Source organism: Pimephales promelas, chromosome 16, assembly GCF_988280905.1.
Source record: "Pimephales promelas chromosome 16, fPimPro1.hap1.1, whole genome shotgun sequence".
NCBI lineage: Eukaryota > Metazoa > Chordata > Actinopteri > Cypriniformes > Leuciscidae > Pimephales > Pimephales promelas.
The window spans coordinates 30,092,503-30,115,703 of NC_142784.1; the positions used below are offsets into that span (position 1 = coordinate 30,092,503).

Genomic DNA, 23,201 nt, shown 5'->3' on the forward strand with positions numbered 1-23,201 from the left:
TACACCACATGCCTCCCGCTAGCTACTTTATTGCTCGTTTTCTGTCTTTAGGCTTTCATTAAATCACACTGGAGCAGCATTTGTGGAGGAACAGGAAATGGGACGGGTACGCTTACTTCCGTTCATATGCATTTATTCTGAGGATCATGTTCATGCATCATTTCCTATTAAAAAAAAACCAAACAAACAAAAAAACAGTGCCAAATTGAGATAGTAACACTAGTACAACTAACAGTGTAAACAGTTTGACTTGTGGTGATTGTGTATAGACAATGAAAATAACACTGATCACTGGTATTAGGTCCAGCTAATTACAGTGACTATTTGATTTCTGAATAGTAAAAATGAGCACTATAATGTAATGTGGCAATTAATAAAAGGAATAGTTCACCCATAAAATAGAAAATTCTGTTATGATTTACTCACAATCTCGTTGCAAACCAATGGGTTTTGTTTCTGTGGCTCACCAAATGATTTTAATGAATGTTCACGCTGCTGTCTTTCATACAACAGAAAGCTCCAAAAAGAACAATAAAACCAGCATAAATGTTGCTTACATGACTATATTTAAAAAGAAAAAAACAGTATATCTTTTTTACTTAAATTTCAAGTTTGGTTTTTGCATATCTCATAAACATTCACAGCACGTCACATTTGGAAAATAATGTGTTTTTTTCTGTTTGTCCCTAGAGAAATTTTCATTTTCAGTCAGATTGAAAAAAGTAAGTAAGAAAAGTTCAAAACAACACAACAGGGGGTGAATAAATGAGAGAATTTTCATTTCTGAACTATTCCTTTGAAAAGTAGAATAGCCAAGCTGACAGCAAATGTGAATGATTATTATTTCTACAATTTAACTTTGAGGCTTTGGCAAAAGACACCCTGAGTGGTTTTGTATTTGGTATTTTCTTAAACATTACGTTCCTCAAATTTGTCCAAGAGAATCTAAACAGCATAGCCAGCAACAAATGTAAAATTGTATTGTCAAAATGCTTGGCTTGCACACACTTAAAAAACGAAGAACTTCCCATCCACTCCCATATAAAACAATTTTAAAAGGATACTCCACTTTTTTTGGAAATAGGCTCATTTTACAACTCCCCCAGAGTTAAACAGTTGAGTTTTACCGTTTTCGAATGTATTCAGAAAATTTTCTGATATTTAGAAGAATAGACAGTTTCTGGTCTCATTGACTTCCATAGTATATTTTTTTCCTACTATGGAAGTCAATGAGACCAGAAACTGTCTGGTTACTGATATTCTTCGAATTATCAGAAAATTGGCTGAATGGATTTGAAAACAGTAAAACTCAACCGTTTAACTCTGGGGGAGTTGTAAAATGAGCCTATTTCCATCCAAAAAAAGTGGAGTATCCCTTCAAGTACCAAGGAGGAGACCACTAACTTTGGCACACGGCAAACAAAAATGGTTCATTTCGTCGTTCTTAAAGTCCCCTTTTCATTTTCAATCAAAAGCTGCCTGTTTGATCCACTGCTTGAAGTACTGTACTTCCATCTCCCGTGTTTTAATAACAGACTCTGGGTCAAGCTGGTTGTTGTAGCGCAGATCGAGATGGTGAGCACCTCCATCAATCATAATGGCGACTAGAGATTTGGAAAGACTCTTAGTCACTCCACCGCTCATCCATGGATCGAGATTTCCATTACTGAAAAAGAATACACTTAGTACGTTACACCTTTAGGTCTCATAGGAACACCAAATATAGAGTATGTACCCAAACAAGAACATAAATTGAATATAAAACAAAAGCTCTATTTCAAAACCTACTTAGGCAGCCTTTTAGGGTGGCATATACCGTTGTAATCGAAATGATTTAACACCCATTGCAAATCAGGTTTATTGGCAAAACTTACACACTTTCAGCTATTTGCAATGAACAAATCAAACAAAAGTAATGTTTCACAACAATTTTTTCCCCAAATTCAACTGAAAATGCAACTTTTAATGACTTCTGCAGCTTCAAAGTTATTCAACCCCCTGAATAGACTTCCTCACAACAGCACAAATCTACTAGTACACCTGATGGGACTAATCAAGGGCTTCATTAGTTGCACCAGGTTTGCTTGAGCTAGAACACATGAAATTTCTGAACTGGCTAGGTTTGCTGAGGCCATGTCAACACTATTACATTTTCGCTTAAAAACGTATATTTTTCTCTCCGTTTTGGCCTTCCGTTCACACTGAGACGGCGTTTTAAGTCAATGAAAACGTAGCTTTTGGAAAACGCTCTCCAAAGCGGATACATTTTAAAAAGCCGTTTTCGCGTCGTAGTGTGGATTGTGAAGCCGGAGGTATTTGAAAACGATGACGTAAGTTTAGTCATGTGACTAAACGTGATCACTTTATTATTTATTTTTCCATCTGTATCATCTCGGTGAGATTTTATGAGGTTTCACGCATGCGCAGTAAGGTGAATTTAGAAGATTTAGAAGAATCTCAAACACACTGAAACGTCGGAAAACGCTAGTGTGGACGGAGAGCATTTTTAAACGAAAACGCCGTTTTCAAATGTATTCGGATTAATGTGGACGTAGCCTGAGTGCCACGTTAGAAAAGTCTAAAGAACGGTTCGAAAAGTTAAGAGAAGATATCATCGCCCTTCTGAGAGAAAATGTCACCTTTCAATTCTGCTGTGAGTTCATATCTTACAATTCTGAGAAATAAATTTCATAGAAACTTGGGTTTATTTAACGCAATTGCGAGTTTATATCCGGCACTTCTTACATTTTTCTTCTCCGAATTGTGATATAAAATCACAATTGCAGGTTATAACGTCCAAATTGTGAGAAATAAGTATACAAATCTGAGAGAAAAAAAGTCAGATTTGTGAGATAAAGTTAAATAGTTAGTTTGTTGTTGTTCTATACATTGCAACAAGATCAGTGAAAAATTAATTTAAGACGATTTCCAAAAGACTGATCCAAAAGTGAAAAGTATCAATAAAAAAAGTTCAGTTTAATAAAATTGACTATTTTTATAAGTCTAAGTTGTATATTTTTACGCTGAGTATTGCACAATTAGCTTAGCAACATGCTAACATGAAACTATTTAATTGAACATTCAGCTGAAAGTGAAGGCAATGCTCAATATTATACAAACACAAGATGTCCTACCTGAAGATGATGTTGCTGTGAGCACTGATGTTTCTCCCGCCATACACAATTTCTGCCCAATCCTTGCGTGGTCGCACTCCAAACTGGTTGTAGCACTCGTCTGAGAAGGCCTGGAAGTTCCATGGCTGTGGCTCAAACATGTCACCGATGCCATCTGTACACATTGGCATCACCATCTCTGTACAGCTCTGCACAAAATGAGTGTTGGGGAACGTTACTTTTAAAAGTAATGTATTACCATATAGTTTTTCTCTCTAAAAAAGTAACTAATTGTGTTAGTTACATTTTTTAATGTAGTTAGTAAGTTAACGTGTTACTTTACTTTTACGTTACTTCTTATCTGGGCTGGGCTGTTAATTTTATTTTTTTTTAATAACAAAAAAAATCTACTTTTGGCAAATGTAAAGGCCCTTTCACACCAAAAGTGAAATTAACATGTGTTAATGCAAATTCACGCGTGTACAGTAGAGGGCGCAGCTCAAATAAACCTGCCATTCTGGATCGCAGAAGAAGAAAGTAAACACTCTTACTTCAGCAATAAAACAAATAAATAATGAAACACAAATACAATGTTTATAATTTTTAAGTCATTTTTGCTTATTCGTATAAAGAATGGTCCAAAAAGTTAAGAGTAGATGTCATCGCCCTTCTGAGAGAAAATGTAAGCTTTTAATTCTGAGAAATACAGTTCATACCTTAAACTTCTAAGAAAAAAATTAGGCCTGTGCAAAAATTAATTGCGATTAATCTAAAGTTTACATAATATATTTGTGTGTGCTGTACACTATATAATTATTTTGTATATATAAATACACACACATGCATGTATATATGTAAGAAAATGTGTTATTCATATATAAAATATTATATTTATATAATATAGATTATGTATTTATATATATATATATATATATACAGAATTTAAGCGCAAATAATTCTTAAATATATACATTCATGCATAGGTATTTATATATACAAAATAATTATATACAGCACACACAAATATATTATGTAAACACAGACTTTTATTTTGGATGGGATTAATCGCAATTAATTTTTGCACAGCCCTAAAAAAATATATATATAAACTCGCAAATTTGGGTTTATTTCACGCAATTGCGAGTTTATATCCTGCAGTTATTACTCTTTTCTTTTCCGAATTGTGATATAAAATCGCAATTTCGGGTTATAATGTCTGAATTGTGAGACATAATCATACAAATCTGAGAGGAAAAAAAGTCAGATTTGGGAGAAAAAGTTCAATAGTTTTTGTTGCGTTTGTTCAATACATTTGAAAAATGTATTTAAGACGATGGGTGGATGTCCAAAAGACTGATCCAAAACTGAAAAGTATCAATAAAAAAAGTTCAGTTCAATAAAATGTACTATTTTTATTAGTCTAAGTTGTATACTTTAATTACTGATGCAATCAATTAACCGGCATCAAAATTCATCAACATTGTGAAACAAATCAAAATAAAACAGAATGGAATTGCTTGTATTAGTAAATGTGACCATCTTAAACATCTTAATATTTTACCTGGTAGAACCATCCCAGGATTCCCAGATCCCCAGTAGCAGTTTGTGAGGTGTTGAGACAGACTGCGTCTCCAGTGTAATTGTAGTAAACTCTTACAGCTTGAGAGATGCCATTCAACAGCTGCTTGTCTGATACGCCGGTGTCAAACTGAAGATTCTTGCAGACCACCTGAGAATCAGAAAAACACGTGTAAATCATCACAGAACAAACAGCTGGCTCTATGTTCAACGGTTCTGCTTCATTGCGCTACAAAGGCACAAATTACAATTTCGATCTGCAAACAAGAAAAGCTTTATCCGTACAAAGATGTTTCATATGTTCCAGTTCTTTTAAAACAATCTTGCTGTGAAATTCCCAAATGCAGCGTTTTCTGTGGGATCATCTGATTTGCATGAGAAATGGAATTCCAAGCTGGAATTATTATTAATATTATTATTATTTACAGTAAACAATAAATGATAGCAATTACAGTGAATCATACATTCACTACTTTACAATAGTACACATTCTGGATGGGGATGTATATGAATATGATTATATATATTATATATACTGTATGTAGATACTGTATGTGTGTATATGTGTGTATATATATTAGGGCTGTGCAAAGATTAATTGCAATTAATCACATCAAAAATAAAAGTTTGTGTTTTATTTTTATTATTATTATTTTTTTACGAGCAGTTTTAACTGATGCTCTACAGAAATCTGTCACAACACATTAAAGAGCCACAAAACGGTATTTATTGTTTATATTTCTTTAAAAAAATGACCAAATTTGAAAGGTGAGACTTTGTTTAATATGTTTAATATCAAAAGCAACCTGGTCTGTCCTGTCTGTCAGCGTGTTGTCAGTCCGTAATGTATTTTTCACTGCGTGAGAACATGGTGTGTGTGTGTGTGTATGAGAGCGGCGTAGCTTGTCGGACATAGCGACAGTAACTACCCAGACAGCAAACTGACATTGAATCAACGTGGAAACGACGTCTCTCATGACATTGAAACAACGTTGATTTTGCTCGTCGAATTAACGTTGAACCAACGTCAGACGCGGCATTCTTCAAAGCTAAATGAAAATCGAAAATTGGTTTGCTTTCATAACGTTGAAACAACGCGTTGATTTCAAGTTGATTTTCCGTTAGTTTTGAAAGAATGACGCGTCTGACGTTGGTTCAACGTTAATTCGATGAGCAAAACAATGTCAGATCAACGTTGTTTCGATGTCATATTTCCACGTTGATTCAATGTCAGTTTGCTATCTGGGTAAGGTAAGGGTCTTTGCGAATGGTCAATTCTCGACAAATAGAGAAGCAGACGGTTTTTTTTTTGAGCAGACGTAAGACAACTATACAAGATAACATATTACCATAAAAATCGGCATTAAATTATCGACATAAAATGTTTTTATTTTTTATCCGTTTGAATGAACGATTCCATGACTCATTTATACATACTTATTTAATTATCTCTTGAATGAATGATTCAATCGCATACATTTTTTAAGTCACGTGTCGCCACCTACTGGCGTAATAATGTAATTGATACAATCGCTATTTGAAGCACCGCGTTACTTTCAGATGGATTTGATCTACTTTGATTTCTTCCGTAGACATCAGTGTTGATATCCAAGCTATAATATTTTATCCCAGTGCTTCGGTGATAAATTGAATATTTGTAAAAACAGAAATATTGATACTATACAGTTGAAAGGAAGCTGTTTCATACCTATACATGATAAGTGCTCTTTCTGGCTCAATGGTAGAGCCACTGCAAATGTGAACGCAACTTTACTCACAGTTCCCTCTACATATTAAACTGTGAGATAGTCGCGGCACATGTCACACGCATTAACGCGCATCACATTTAACGTGCTGATATCTGTCGTGTCTGACTTAGAGTGGGTTTGAGAAGGTTGTTGCTAACCTTTTCTTCAGAGGTGGTGGTCTGTGCGCGAGATAAGCTACACGCATGTCCGAGCAAAGATTTATACTATGACAAAAACAGCAGAGGCTGTCCAAAGCACCTTCTCTCTGCTTTTCAGATGGGATTAGGCTTACACATTCATCTCCAGCAACAGATTTCCCACTCCTAAGCCTTCAATACCCCCTTCTCTCAGTCACTCACATAATCACATTAGCTTTGTCATTAAAAAAAGCCTCCTCTTTGCACCCGCTGCCTAAACTGCTTTAACCACCCATAGGGGTTGCATGCATTATCAGATTTAAAGGAGGAAAAAGAAAAATACTCAAAAGTAAACCAAGTCTGCGCACTTTGCATATTCATATGTGCTAGAAATAAGCTACAGTCACCAACAAAAAAGCACAGAAGATAACGTATCTAAAAAATGTTAATCAAAAATAAAAGCTTTTGTGATTTAAATTCCCACTCGGTTCCCAAACCTACTGAACTCGACTGTCTACCGCGTCTGGTAGCCAGACACTATGTCTATCCCAGACATGACGAGTATAGACAGACAGCTTTGTTCACTCTCTGTGACTCGAGTTCAGTGTATTATTTGAGCATGATATCCATACCACACACAAAAGCGCACGAGAGACGATTGAGTTCTATAGAAGTTGGACATCAGCTTGTTGCGATATGCAATATCCCAATTAGCATAAAAACAAAACAAATAATAGGTAACAAATAGGTCAGTTTTAAATGGTTGAAACAGGGAGCTGATACAATACTGTTCAGTACTAAATTAAATCCAAGTTTATTTTGAGACCTTTTTCTCTCATCTTGTCCTGCCCTGATTGTTTAATTCATTCTGGTCAACACAATTCACCTCTACTTGCCTTTCCTCAGTTGTCAATGAATATTAATAACCAGTCGGCAAATAGACATTAGCGAGCTACTGTAGCTTTAATCCGGCGTAATTTTTCTCGTTGAAGAATGCATACTTCGATTTACTTGTAAAAATGGCTGTTCACTAGCTTTAGGAGCAGAGTGTAAATTATACACGCTAGAGCTCCGCATATTCATTGCTGTTTGCTTTGTGAGACAGATTTAATGAATGAAAACACAGATGCCTCGGGAGTCTTGACAATAAACATGTTTTCTGTCCACGCCACCCTCTAACCAAAACCAAACAAAAACCGGAACAAAAGCTCAATTCTGAGGGTGAAAGAAAACAGAAGCATTATGAATATGAATGAAGCTATTTGCATAATGATGTGGATGGGTACAACAACTGACTTATTATGAGAGGTGAGTCAGCATTAATGAGGAATTCATAGAGTGAGAGTGATTCATACCGAATAGCTGGGAAATCATGACTTTTGTGTGTGTGTGATACTTTATTTTAGACCATGTAAGTCACATTTTACTGAGTAATGAATCAAACAATCATGTAAAAATTATATTAATTCCAGTCTGGGAGGGGCCTAGCAAATGGTCAGATCTAGTGTTATAAAAATACTTAAAGGAACCATAAGAAATGTATTTAAATTAATCATATAAAATGGCCCTGATTTGTCACCAGAAATTAAGAAATCATGTTCATTTCAAATACTTATATCATTCACAACAGTAGTCCGGCCAAGATATAGACCCCTTTTGCGCCGACGTCACGGCGCTAGCTGGAGGCAAAACAAAGTGAAAACTGGAGGCGGCCAATACAAACCAGCACAGATTTGGCTACATAATAAGGAGCTTAAATAATTGTTACTATTATTAAATGTCTTGTTGTGTTGTTTGGTGCAAGAATTGATGAAAAATGAATATGCTGTATCTGGAACTTTTATTTCTAGAAAATATTTACATAATTAAAATCGCACTGTAATGTCACTCTTTACATTGCCGTGGTCTCGGCGCTGGCTCGGCAGAACTGCAGATCGTACACACAAGTCTTGTACAGGACCATATAGGCATCTAAAGATTTATATGCCTCAGTTTCTCTTTACGATGGGTTTCTCTATAAGCTAGGTGTAGAAGTCAGGCCACTCGACCGAGGTAACGTAACGTTAATCCTGTCAGATCATCCATGCATTGAGTGAGCGTGTAGGCGGCTACGGGTCGGCCAATCTGGTTCCGTCCATTAAAAATAACTTTTGGAAATAACAATCGCGGTCCTGGACACTGAGTGACCTTACACATTAAGATAATATCGGATTTTCTCCAGTCATTGTTAAAAAACAAGCTAACAATCCTTGCTAACTAGCGTTAGTGAAGCGGCCAGAGGGATCTTTCTGCCTCCACCTAAGCTCCGCCCACAAAAAAACGTCACCATGTTTACCAACTGTAAAGGGGTCTATTGTCATTTAAAAAGTGAAGTTGCAGTTACAAACGTGTAGGATAAAAAAATGTTACGATTGTTATGATTCCGAAATACTTTGTGACAAAGTCCGAAATAAAAAAAGGATTTGTATAGGAGATGCCTTTGAAAGATGGAGACTTGAATTTGTGGACCCTGGCAACCTCAAGTCAGGGGGAAGGGGAGGGGATACACCGCTCTACAGTAATTTGAAAGTGATTGCAGTACCAGTTTTGGCCACAATCTTACATATGGTTCCTTTAAAGGGTAACTAAACCCCTGGTCAGAGCCTGACTCCACCCACTGGCAATATTTGAAAATGCTGAAAAAGTGGGCTGACCCCAGCGGAGATAGAGGGGACGCTAAAATAGATGCTAAAACACTCTATCCTGATCGTTTTCAATACTCACAATTCCAATTCCTGACTCCCTACAGTGGTTTTGACGACACAAGATGGTTTTTGTACTGCCAAGGGCGTAGCTCGCGTGGTGAGCTGAAACCTGCGTACGTCACGAAGTGCAGAACATCCAATAGGAAAATTCAACTGCAGTAGCCACCGTTCAACCTGAAGAGGGCAGCACTAAGACGTTTTCACACTATATATTGTAGAAACAGAACACTTTATAAACAAATGTAAAAAAAGTTACTCGAATTAATGATATTAAAGATCCATTCTTACAGATCATTAACTAAAAAAATTTGGTTTAGTGTTTATTTACTCTTTAAATTATATTTAAAAAAAATGTTTTTCATTGGTAAAAAACATTTTCTTTGTACATGCATCACATAATTCTGTAGTGGTTTATTTTACATGTATGCACTTGGCAACACGCTTTCATCCACATCAACCTTCAAAATATCCGTTTTATCAGAAGGTGTGTGCCACAGCATGTTCTGTAAGCGAAACCTTGAAAGGGAGTTTATCGCACCTTAACAGGCCAGGCTGGGAGTGGCTGAAGGAAGTTGGCTTCGTATGGATAATCCACCATGGCTAAGTTCACCCAGGTTTCCTGCAACCAAGCCTTGAAGCCGAACACGTCTTCTGGAGACTTTAAAGGACCACACAGTCCAAACTCTTGAGACAGCCACTGCAGACCCTCACCTACAAAAGAAAAACTAATCAAATGAGTCCAGGGAAACACAGACGCTTCGAAAAGAGAGTCTGTACAAAACATGGGCTTAAAAAAACATAACAAGGAAATCAAAATCAGGAAAACAAAAATCAAGCACTTCGAATTTAGTCAGCATTAAAATCAAATCAAATAAATTGAATATTGCAGTATTTCTTATAAATGATTTAATCAGAACACATCATGATTTATTTTTTTCATCCATGTGCCTCGTAAACTTTAATCAAAATAACTTCTCCCTCTCGCAGTGACATCTCTTCTCTGATGATGTGTTTACTGGCGAGAGGGCGGGGCAACCTGTCACTCACATGAAATCGACCAATAGCAAACCACACCTATCCAATCAATTCCCCAGTTCCCCAAAATCAAGCCCCTCCCTACTTTTTCTTCTTAAATATGACATTTACACCACAATACTGTAGAAAACACTATCAAAACTTCCATTTTATGCCGACTTTAATTACACATAGTAACATTACAGGCACATTTTCATCGTTACTTATAGATCACCTATCAATTTTCACTCAGAAATTTCAAAAATAATTACAAAGAAACGGCAAGTAACGCATTGAATTTGAGTTAAATTTACACGACAATGATGTACTAAAAACGGAAAGGTTTTACTTTATGTTTTTTGTGTACAGATGACAACACTGTCAAAATAATCCCTGTTCACACGGACACACGCATCCGCAAAAAACAACGTAAACTGCTGTATTATGCATACCATATATTATACATAGCTAGACTGAACACATAATACACAACACATAGTATCACCATTTACACAAATTTTTGTTTTTGTAGGTTTCAAAACACTTTTCACAAAGGTTTGTGTTTTCAGGCCCCGAAAAAGCAATAGTTGTGTAAATGAACAGTCAAAACGCATAAAACATTTTCCATTTTTAGTTGAAAACGGTGTCGTGTAAATGTTCCCTGAAATAGCATTTTCACAATTCATACTTTATAACTTGCAATTGTGAGAAAAAAATCCAAATTATGGGATATAAACTCACAAATGCAAGACAATAAATCTGAATTGTGAGTTTTCGAATTATAAAGTTTGAATTGCAAAATATAATCTCTCTCTTTAAACTCTCAATTCTAGCTTTTCTCACAATTGCGAGTTTATACCCTGCAATTCAGATTTTTTTTCCCTCAGAAATGTGAGATATAAATAAAAAAAAGTCAGAATTGTAAAGGTAAAAAGTCAGATTTACCTTTTGCATTTATTTTTATTCCATGGTGGAAACAAACTTCCAGAAATCACTAATAAATTTGTATTTTAAAAAATATCTTCCTTTTTGCATACTTAGGTCAAAACTAATCATATTAGGTTTCCTAAAAAGTGTAATCTAAAAGACCATGTTATTGATTATCATTGTAAATGTGTGTTTTGTAAACAGATCTGCCAAACATTATCATTATCAACATCATCTCTCATCATGAAAAATAACGCAGCATGGCAATCCCATTCACCAACCTGTTGCTGAGACCCTGTCAATGGCGGCCCATGAGCTCCTGATGTTGCTGCTGCAGTTGGTGCCGCTGATGGTGAAGTCATGTGTGACCACTCTGTAAAACTCTCCACACGGCACAATGAACTGCCAGATGGGAGCGGACGCGGCAAGAGCGCTGAAACCATCAGAAGGTCACAATCACTGATCCCATCCCATTTCACAGTAGAAAAATCCCTTTCTTAATTAAACACATGGTTACACACCACACTTTAGCCTTTCTAAAATGTAAGATATCATTAAGTTTCTAGGCATGATACTCCATTAAGTATGCACATACTGTACTTGTGCAGTTTCAATACTGATATTTCACATTTAGATATAAACTACACTTGCTGTGAGCGCTGAGCGCTTATTAAACATTTGCAATGTCATCTTCATGTCTTCATATATTAATTTATACAAGTTAGAAATGAATGGCGGGTGAAAACTCAGCTTTGCCATCACAGGAATAAATTACAATTTGAAATATATTACAATAGAAAAGTTATTTTAAATAGCAATAATATTCTGTAATACAGTTTGGAGTTCTGGAGATTGTCTTGACCAGGACCACACCCCAAAATGCATTGAAGCAACTGCCATGTGATTGGTTGATTAGATAATTGCATTAATGAGAAATTGAATAATCCTTTAGGTGAGTGTATAATAATATGTATAGATAATATCAATATATTACAATATAAGGCAAACTCTCACCCTACAACTGCACTGGGATACTTCATCCTGAGCCAGGCCGCCAGCATCCCGCCGTAGGATCCGCCGATGGCGACGACTGCACTCTTCTGAGCTCCAGGCAGTGTGTTCTTCAGTGCTTTGATGAGCACTGCAAAGTCAGCTAAAGCCTGTTCTGAGGTCAGGTAGTTCAGATACTTTGCATTCTGGTGGAAAGGAAAGACAAGTCCAGGCGGTCAAGGACGGTGTTTTCTAAATCATTGGTTCGCACAAGGGGGCCTCAGCGAGCTCTGTGGGGGGTCGCGGCATATTTTGAAGGTTTGAGCAATGAGCATTAAATAAAAGTCCTTAACTTTTTTCTGTTCAAAATTTACAAAATGTATGAAGAGTTCAGATGCAAAAGGCTCTAAGTGCCATTTGAAACTTTCTTCTAGAATGATCATTTTTATCAAGCTTGTATATTTAAGTTCAGTGATTTCAGTTAAATGGCAATCATAATTACCTATTAATTGTTATTTAAGTGAAATTACTGAACTTAAATATACAAGTTTGATAAAAATCATCATTAAAGAAGAAAATTTCAAATGGCATTTAGAGGCTTTTGCATCTGAACTCTTCGTATATAATGAGTGAGTTCATCATGAATCCATTTTTCAATCCGTGTTTTTGTCTTATCCTGAACCACTATGGTACACCTATAATAAGTGTTTACATTGGGACTATTTTACACTGGTTCGGATCGCTGCCGCTGCGGAGTACTACAGTACCTGCGTGACTCGTCATAGACGTACACAGAGAGAAGTAGTTCCGGCTACACTGTTCTTTCCGAAAGACGCATTATTCTGTTAATAAATGCAAATTAATTGTCGCTCTCTATTGCGCCAAAAGCGTAAAAATAAAGCCTCACATTGATAAAGCCTCACAGATAACATGCAAGTATTGAGGCCCCAGATAACAGTCATTTATTAGCAGATATTCTTTTTTTTTTTTTTAACCTAAATATCAGTGTGAATATTTTTATTTTTGCATTTCAAATAGGACCAATTAATAGGCTTCTCCTAGGCTTACGTTGTTAAACTACAAAGGGCCTACTGATGTTTTAGTCATTGTATTTTCAATATTATAGGCTATTATTTGTGCATAAACATACCGTTTGTTTGAAGAAAAAAAAACATATTTTGTTATCCTTGCTGCAAGCTTACAAGAACGATAATATCATTTAATGTGAAGGGGGGACCTAAAATATTTTCTTGGGAAAAAGGGGGTCACAGACAAAAAAAAAGGTTGGGAACCACTGTTCTAAATGACCCTCATTGCTCCACATGACTCACGCTGTAAGACTCCTCTCCGAACGGCATGGACTCTCCGTAGTAGCGATGTTCAGCAAAAACCAGCATAGCTCCCAGCTCTTCGGCAACATCCCACATGAAACCCTAGGGAAGAAGCAGAGGTTTAGATACTGAGCTTCAAAGTATTAGCATTTTATACTTTATACAAGTTTTCCTCTGAATGGTAATATTTCAATTTTTTGCTTCACAGACTTTCCTATACTACTTTTTTTTCGCAATACTGCAACTATGAAGCTGATACTGATTTTCTAATGCTACGTTTATTATTATCACCAACAGTTAATGTTAAAGTTCATTATATCTGCCACACAGAATACAGTGCAACAGTGCACTGCCATTTTTTCAGCATCCTTGTTCGAATACTCAATGACTTTAATAAAGGAAAGAACTACAATCCCATGAAGCACTGTGAATGACATGAAAAAATATACTTTATATATAAATATTTGTTTGCAAAATATGCATTGTTTGCCATATGCGTCACATACAAATATGTAAGTAGTTTAAGAGGGTAGGAAATCTGAGTGCTTCATCATGAATGGGCAGGTGTAATGTGTTTTTGCAGAATCATGGGTAATGTAGTTTTTCCACCAGGAATTGTGTTGTTGAACACAATTATTTTAAAAAATGGGTGTAAATAATGTGGGTTGATGGCTTCAACTAAAACATATACCATCGCTTATCAGCCTCCTAGCTCACAGTAGGTATGTCTTTAAAGGTTTATGAATTGTTGTAAAAAAGAAAGAAATCCCCTATAAAGAAAATAAATGAGATTTTTCATTCGAGAACCTGGCTGTTGCACTGTATGCATGAGTAATGACTGTTTTCTTAGAAAATAGCTCCCTGTTTTGTCAGTTGCACAATCCATAAATCACGGAGAATGTTTTTTCTGCCATCTCTTCAAATCTAAATAAGAGATGTTTAAAAAGTGCATATTTACAGTGTTGTTACAGAACCATGTGATGTCTCCTTCATTGCCCGTGTAAAACAGGATCGGGCCTCCTTTCTCGTGCCAGTGCTGGTCATTGAGAAGATACCTCTGCTTGAACGTGCCATTCTCCAAAAAGCCAAAATGGTCAATCTGTAATAATAAAAAACTCAGATTAATAACTGCTAATAACAAAATTAACTACTTTTTTTTTTTGTAAATCACAAGGGAAAAAAGATTGGCAGTTCTTAAGTGACTTGCCTGGTTAAAAAAAGGTTAATCCACCGTCAAACCACATCACCAAAGCTGTCCCTAACCGTAGCCGCGGTAGTTTTTCACAAAACAACATGATCACATTAAGTACTCTGTACCTAATAATTTTATTTTTTAATATGAAACCTGATAAATAGGGACCAAACGCTTAATAATGTTTGCCGCTTTTTTAACCACAACCAGTTTTAACGGATGTCTGAGCATAACATCCAGTGCCGATACAACACTGTCATTATTCCTGGGTGTTCCCCTCAATCTTCTGGCCTTCAGCCATCTCATATTTATGAGCGTGAAACCTCAGAGCAGGATGGAGGGATAATTAGCCTCAATTTGTATTAAAATCTAGTGCCAGCGTCAGGGATGCCACATTAGTTCCGGTTTCAGCAGAATTGTGATATCCATTCATCCGGTTCAGAGCTCATCCACTACATTTCCATAAATTCTCCAAGTTTGAGGGAAGGAGAAAAAAAAACAGTGTTAAATTTTTTTTTCCCAGAGCTGCAATTCTGCAGTTCTTTACAGTTCTCGCTCTTCTTGAATCCCACCCAACACTTAATAAAGAATGTTCTCTCTAGTGTTTTGTTTTTTGGTAAATACCCTCTTTCTCCTCCCGTTGGCAACAAAAGAGGCAGAAATTTTATGAGCCAGTGACAGCAAAAGGACTCACAGTTACATTGATTCAACAGCAGTCAGAGCCTGGCTGCCGGTCAAACGAGTGTCACGAGTTATTTTCTGTGGAAGCTGTTACGTTTAAAGCCTCCAGCTCCAGAAAATTGACTTTTTTTTACATCATTTATAAGTCTATTCATTTCATTTCCACTCATTTCAACAGTATTTTATCATGACGGTACACGCATTATTTTATTAAATATAACACATAAATCATTACATTAAAAATACAAGTATGTTATAAATATATTATAAAATATCAACATTTTTACATTTTGTGTTAAAATTACTAACATTAATATACACAACTGTTAAAAAGTTTGTTAAGTCTCTTATGCTCACCATTAATTTGATAGTAAAAGCAGTAATGTCGTATTACAATTTTAAATAACTGTTTTCTATTTTAATATAATTTAAAAAGTAATTTATTCCTGTGATCAAAGCTGAATTTTAAGCATCATCACTCCAGTCTTCAGTGTCACATGATGCTTCAGAAATCAATGTTGATTTGATGCTCAATTAACATGTCTGATTATTGTTGAAAACGGAAATTTTTTGTAGATATATTTTTCCACGACTCAGAAAGTTAAAAAGAACAGCATTTATTTCACATGGAAATGTTACAATTAAATGCATTCTAGCTGAATAATGTATTAATTTATTAAAAAATAAAAACCTTAATCACCCCCGAACTTTTGAAAGGTAGTGTAGCTTAATTAACTACAAAATATCCTTATTCTGTTGTGAAATTACATGATATCACCTTTATCATAAACTTTCAAATGACTATGGCAGATTTGAGAAGTGAACACAATCTCATAAGTTGAACACACTAGATGTGTCACATGATACACAGTGTGTTCACAGTGGTTCAGAAATGCAGCGCCCCCTTCTGGATGTTAGAAACGTAAACGGCAAATGCACAGCACCGGAATGAGGAATGAGTCCATCAATCTACTATGTAAAAATGTGGAAGTGTCACATAGCTTGTTTTGTAACTTACTTTATCATGTCTAAACTTTTAAGAAGAACCTGATCTGGAGAAAAGCTTGTGGATATAGGGGAGAGCTCAGTTTGTGTAAACCTACTTAGGGTTATTTCTTTTCCCCCCGCATTAATTTCACACGTCTAGTAAAATTATATGGTTTTGTTTCATTGTATACTTTTTTTCTTGATTTACCCTGAACGAATGGAAGTTAGATGTGACAACATGCCCCATAGGTGGCACACATGTACGGAAGCGCATTGCTTGCATTCACTTGAGGAAACAAAATCTACTCTTTTCCGAATTAATGAGTTAATTATCTCAGAATTATGAGATAATTTTTCATCAAAATAAAGAATTTTGCTGTTTTTCTGAATTAAAGAGTTAATCATCTCAGAATTATGAGAAATATTTCTCTTGAAAAACATCCACTCTGTTCAGTTTTTGAGCTAATCAAGTCACTAATTCAGAAAAACAGAGCAAAAACTTTTTTCCATGAAAAATTATCTCGTGATTCTGAAAATTAACTCGTTAATTCTGAGATGATTAACTCATTAAATCATTAAATCAAAAAAACAGAGTAGATTTTTTTTCTTCCAGTGAATGCAGTACGCTTCTGTGACAGCTTAAAATGTTATCTGATCTAATCAAGAGAAATATACAAGACAAACTCAAACATTTTCTCAATAAAATAAAACTTTTTCATATAAAACAATGGCATTTTTAAACACAGCTATACACCATAGTTCAAAACGTAATAATAATGAATCAATTCTGAACATTGACTCTCAGTTTTGTTTATTGTTACTTCTCGGCCCTTGCTTTAAACAATTGAAATCTAACTTTTGTTATCAAAACTTCAACGTCATTTTAATTTGTTAGTTAAAGTTTATAAGCTTAAATGGTCGCCTTGCTCTGTTCTGTGATTCTCGTTCGTGACTCTCCTGTTCGAAAAATGAACGAATGTTTTTTCGAGTCATTTGATTCATTCAACAAACGAAATGAATGAATTGACTCGGAAAAAGATTCATTCATTTTGATGAACGAGTTCGAACAGGAGAGTCACGAACGAGCATCACAGAACAGAGCAAGGCGAGCGTTTGAGCTTTTAAAACTCAAACTTTGTTATCTTAAACGATCGTTTCGCTTGATAAGACCCTTATTCATCGTCTGGAATCGTTTAAAGCCCTTTGAACAGTTTGCAGTTCGCACTGAAACTGTCTTTTGGACCTTGAACCGTTTGGTGCCCAGTAAAGTCCATTATATGGAGAAAAATCCTGGAATGTTTTCATCAAAAACCTTAATTTCTTTTCGACTGAAGAAAGAAAGACGTGGACATCTCGGATGGCATGGGGGTGAGTAAATTATAAGCAAAAGTAAACTACTCCTTTAATGCTTTTTTTACTGTAATGCATTTGAACACAGCTTTGCTCTTGGTTGCTTGTCAAACAGTGTTCCCCGTTTCATCATCCACAACCAGCAACAGATGCTGAAATGATATCCCACGCCAACTGTCCAACCGCCCAACAAAGAGAATTAAAACAGCTCAACTCGAACGGGAATGTGAAACGAACCACAGAGGGAATGTACAATCTCGAGACCCATGTTTCATTTCCTCTAAAAGTATTCTGTGTAGATCCTCATTTTAACAGTCTCGTGTGCGCTGCTACTTCTGAAGGCTTTACCGTTTAAGGCATGCTAAGTCCTGACAAGGACACAACCAAGACAATGAGGAGCAAGAAAGCCAGGAAACGGGCCTGATCTTCCTGACGGCTCAGAGGATGAGTTGAACAGACACCGAGAAACAATCGCCTTCAATCGTGGTGTGTCCAGGTCAAGAAGTAATTAGGCTCAGAGTACAGCATAACAGGATTGTTTTTGTCTAAAACTAGACGCGAGGCTTTTCCTGCGTCAGCTTTTCACACGGACAGCATGTAAAAGATTAACTGCTAAGCCACTCTTCAGGTTGAAAAAGAGATTAAATGTCTCTGAGACGTACATTATTAAATAACAGGCAGCGTCATACAACCCTTAAAGGGATACTCCACCCAAAAATGAAAATTCTGCAAACCTGTATGAGTTTCTTTCTTCTGCTGAATACAAAGGAAGATATTTTGAAGAACGATTGAAACTTGACTTCCATAATGTCTTTTTTTTTTCTACTACAAATGTATGGATGTACTATGGAAGTCAATGGTGGAAGAAAGAAGCTCATCCAGGTTTGCAACAATGATGACAGAAGTTTCATTTTTTTGGGTGGAATATCCCTTTAAGCAATATACTAAATTATATGAAGAGTTCAGATGCAAAAGCCTCTAAATGCCATTTGAAATTTTCTTCTAAAATGATCATTTTTATCAAGCTTGTATATTTAAGTTCAGTAGTTTCACTTAAATGACAATTAATAGGTAATCTTGATTGCCATTTAAGTGAAATTACTGAACTTAAATATACAAGCTTGATAAAAATCATCATTTTAGAAGAAAATTTCAAATGGCACTTAGAGGCTTTTGCATCTGAACTCTTCATATATACTAGGGGTGTAACAACATATCGTGCCACAATATAAAAATGCAACAATACGAATAAAAATTAAAAATTCTATTTTTCAGAGTTTTAGTGTCAGTACTAATTAAAACTACTGTACATAAAGTTGATTATAATGTATAATAATGCAATGGGGGAATATTTGTGGGTCCTGATATTGCCAAATGTCTTATCAGTAAAAAGTGTCCTCCATTTATTTGAAATATATCTAGTCAGTGACAGAGTGCCAGCATATCCGTCTGCTTCAGAATCATGAATATTGTTATTCTGGTGGTGTCACCATTGTCTTTGGGTTACAAGCACCAAGTCCAAACAAAATATCAAAGTTAGCATTTTAACCAACAGTACAGTTTTTGTTAACCTTTTGTCTTGGAGAATCGTAATAATATCGTATTGTGAGTTCATTATCGCGATATGAGGGTATCGTTACACCCCTAATATATACTATATACTCACTCTTAGAAGAAAAGGTTCTATCCACAAGTTTCCGAGGGGCGCTCATGTAAAAAATAAAGTGGGTGAAACTTCCCGTGATGCGGCGGAAGTAGCATTCCAATTTCCAATGGTATTTTGTGTGTTAGTTAGCGAAGAGGCTAGCTGTTTTTCTGAGAATTATTTTACTATTTAAAGACGCAAATCTTTATGAGAGATGTCGTTACGGAGCTCAGGGACAACATGTGCTGCTCGCGGTTGTATGTATAACCGGACTAAACTAATTCAGTGGCTTAAACGTGATTGTTTTGAACATAAGCTGAAAACGAAATCAGAGTGATCCTGCCAACAACTGTAGTTTCCATCACCTCCCAAAAGACGACGAATCTTCCTGTGTACATTTGTTTAAATTCTTAATATTCTATAAACTCTCTCAGCATGTGTTTGGCTGTTCACTACTGATGTTACACCTAAACTCAGGATCAAAGCCTGTGTTGACAGAATACCAAATGTGCCAGTTAATGTATTCAAGCAGCACATTCATTTATAATTTTGAATAAACTCCAAAGCACAATGACTAAGTGTGTATTTTTTTATTTTAATTGTTTGTCAGCTCGCACAACTGTCTGTCACCATGCCTTGATGAGTATTGATTATTAATAATGTTATTATAATACTCCCAATCAACTACTGCAGAGGGTAAAGGGACTGTTATTTCACCCTTTTGAATTTGGTTGAGGTTGTGTTCCCACATCGTTAGCTAGTTTGGATCGCTATAACTTGAATGACTGTCAACTGTTGAATGAACAAGTGTCAAGCATGTCAAGTAGCGCTTTGTTTACTTCAAACCGGAAGTCGCGCCCACTTTTGACGCAAGGCCTCATGGGGCGTAGGTAACTTGTGGATATAGAACCTTAAAAGGTTCTATCAGCGCTACGTATTTGGAACTCCAAAATGGTTCTACAGTATATAGAACCATTTTTTTTGGTAAAAGGTTCTATACACTCTTTAAAAAAAGGGTTCCTCTGGGTTCTATCATACTTGGCCAATAGAACCTTTTACCAAAAAAAATGGTTCTATATAGAACCATTTTGGAGTTCCATATATGAAGCGGGGGATGGAACCATTTCTGGTTCTAAATAGAACCATTTCTTCTAAGATATAACTAAACAAAATAATCACTCGGTGTTTTTAGTCAGTGCGTGTTAGAACACCATCATCACATGATGACACATATAAAATAAAGGGACTTTCAAGATTTCGCTTTCAGTTCAATCAAGTGAAAACGGGCAGATTGCCAAAATACGAGCCACCCCAGAAGGGCAAAGGATCTGCTATTATTCCGCGGGGGTCCAAAAGGGAAAGGGAATTTCCTGCAGACACAATACACAGCAGAACGGCACAGATTATGTACACGTTAAATAAAGGAAATCCTTAAAGGAAGCCCAGTTGTAAGTTAATGAGCAGCCACACAACCAGAGAAAACTGCTGTGGGCTGCAGAACACGGCCTGGAGATGTGATCGGTCACAAGAGTTTCTGACTGACACGACAACGCTTTACAGCTCTGATAAATGAGCTGACCTGTCAACAACAGACAAAACCGTCACACGAGATTCTGACACAGGACCAAAGTTGGAGAAAGATGGCAATCGGTGTAACCACTACAGATTTGAACTTAATTGGTTGTCGAGTGCATTGATAAATTGCACTATTTGGTTGGTTTTATAGCCTACTTATTTAATGCTTTACCATAAATGTATTATAATATTACGTATAAAATAGTATACACAATAATAATATTAATAAGAAGACATTATGTTATGTTAAGTTATTATTATCATTAAATGCACAGCAGAGCCGTTGTGCATCTCTGAGCAACACAGAAATGATTCGTTGATGAATGAATCAGCCCTTTGAACAAATGCTGAATTAATGACTCAGTGAATCACTCATTTAGATGAGTGGTATAATTAGGTATAATTTCAAATAATTTAATATTTTAATATTCACATTAAAAAGACACCAATCACATTATTTATTAGGGCTGTCAAACAATTAATCACATCCAAAATAAAAGTTTGTGTTTACATAATATATGTGGGTGCACTGTGTATAATTATTTTATATATATAAATACACACAAATGCTTGTATATATTTAAGAAATATTTTCTTAAAGAAATATGTTTATGTTTTATATTTACTCTTTTGTACTTCATTAGTTATTGAATGCACTGATAAAATGCACTTTGGTTGGGTCTCGCATAACACAAAATAGATGGAAATAAATGTGCAACCTTTAGATCCTAAACAACTTTGCATAGGCCTAAATAAAGTGGTGTGTATAAATAATAATAATTATAATAATACAAATAAAACAACTGATTGTTATAATTATTTAGTGTTATTGTTTATACCATTTTATTTATTAAAAGGAAAACAGAAGATTGTCTGCAATTTTTTTTTTTTTACTATTATTTGAATTAGTTTTTACTGGGGGAAATCATATTTAGCGTAGAATAGAAATAAAATAACCTGTATCTGACACACACACACACACACACACACAAAGTATAGGCTATATCAGCGATGTCAAGGTAAACAAAGTTATTTCTTTACACGCTTTTAAGTCCTATTAAATTCAATTTCTTATGCCCAAGATTGAATAAACAGTCAGGTAAGACACGTAATAAATTCAATAAGACACTTGCTTACCTGTTGATCAAAATAGAGAGTTTTGTAAGAGAGAGGTCTGTGATGAGAGTAGGTTTGGACGGTGTGTCTGCCTAGAAGCTGCGGTTTGAAAGCCAGTGCATTACAGCTGAGAAAGATGAGGAGGAAGAGGAGAGCAGTGCTGGTCAGTCTCATGGCTGAATGAATGAGTGAGTCCAGTCACAGGTCATCTGGAAATATCAAGCAATGGATCATTTGCATACGCGGAACGAGGAAGGATGTCAAATGACTCGTTGTTGTTATTCCGTGACGCAAAGTTTTCAACTACAGTAATACAAATAAAAAAACAAAGGAATACAATGTAATGCCTTAAAGGAGAGCTATATAATACCGTAGCTTTTAAGTTTTAATTAACGAAATTTTAGAGCATTTTAGAAAATGGTCATGCAGTAAGCCTGCTATCTGTTCGCCATGTGTGTATAGTGATTAAGAGTGTCTTTTTGTCTCAGCGCTCACTCAAAGCGGATTATGTCTGTTGTTTCTGTCGACAAACGGCATATTTTGTTAACTTCATTTAACGATACAACGTGCTTCCGTATTGTAATCACGTGATCCGCGCGATGCCTCATGGTTATTGTAGTTTTTTGTTGTTCCTCACCCCTTACGAAAGTAATAACCGTAGTTTAAAGGGATGGTTCACTTTGAAATGAATTTTTGATATGTTTTAGCTTACCTCAAGGGCATCCAAGTTGTAGGTGGCTTTCCACAGTATTTTCAATTTTGATATTTTTATGTCAAACCAATCTTGTCTGTCAGTCATACAATGCAGGTTTATGGGGTTCACCCTGGGTCCACCTCAAAGAGCATGCACAGAAAAATCCAAATTAAACATGATTTAATGACTTAAATGTAAGTACACATTGATGGCCTAAGACACGAAACGAGTGGTTTGTATGAGAAAACGAACAGTATTTACATTGTTTACCTCTTGTAATCAGTCATGTCCAAGTACTCTAAGGGCGAGGGCGCTTCTGTCTGTGCAAATCTCTTGTTTACACAGAGATTTCGGAAGTTTTACCTTTCACTGTAAAGAT

At 35.7% G+C, this 23,201-nt stretch overlaps 1 protein-coding gene across 2 annotated transcripts; it reads right to left on the minus strand.

The window, feature by feature from the left end:
* Positions 1 to 1,325: 1,325 nt before the first annotated feature.
* prcp (prolylcarboxypeptidase (angiotensinase C)) lies at positions 1,326 to 22,698 on the minus strand. Of its 2 annotated transcripts, XM_089121466.1 has the most exons (10): positions 22,624 to 22,641; positions 22,150 to 22,337; positions 14,541 to 14,681; positions 13,583 to 13,684; positions 12,276 to 12,457; positions 11,543 to 11,694; positions 9,859 to 10,031; positions 4,675 to 4,842; positions 3,135 to 3,322; positions 1,326 to 1,666 (listed from the first exon to the last, which is right to left on the minus strand). In XM_089121466.1, the coding sequence occupies exons 2-10, from the start codon at positions 22,300 to 22,302 to the stop codon at positions 1,465 to 1,467; spliced, it is 1,461 nt and encodes a 486-aa protein (XP_088977592.1). In that variant the 5' UTR covers positions 22,303 to 22,337; positions 22,624 to 22,641; the 3' UTR covers positions 1,326 to 1,464. The 2 variants fall into 2 exon arrangements, with proteins under 2 accessions (XP_088977592.1, XP_039534944.2); XM_039679010.2 differs by having other exon boundaries at positions 22,150 to 22,698.
* Positions 22,699 to 23,201: the final 503 nt, after the last annotated feature.

Bases quoted from the DNA above. Each gene is read 5' to 3' on its own strand.
- prcp (XM_039679010.2), bottom strand. From the start codon at position 22,302: ATGAGACTGACCAGCACTGCTCTCCTCTTCCTCCTCATCTTTCTCAGC. The intron at 10,032-11,542 runs GTTGGTGAATGG...TTTCTTTTGTAG, and splicing joins TGACAGGGTCTCAGCAACAG to GTGAGGGTCTGCAGTGGCTG. The intron at 4,843-9,858 runs GTGCGATAAACT...TCTGATTCTCAG, and splicing joins TCCCAGCCTGGCCTGTTAAG to GTGGTCTGCAAGAATCTTCA.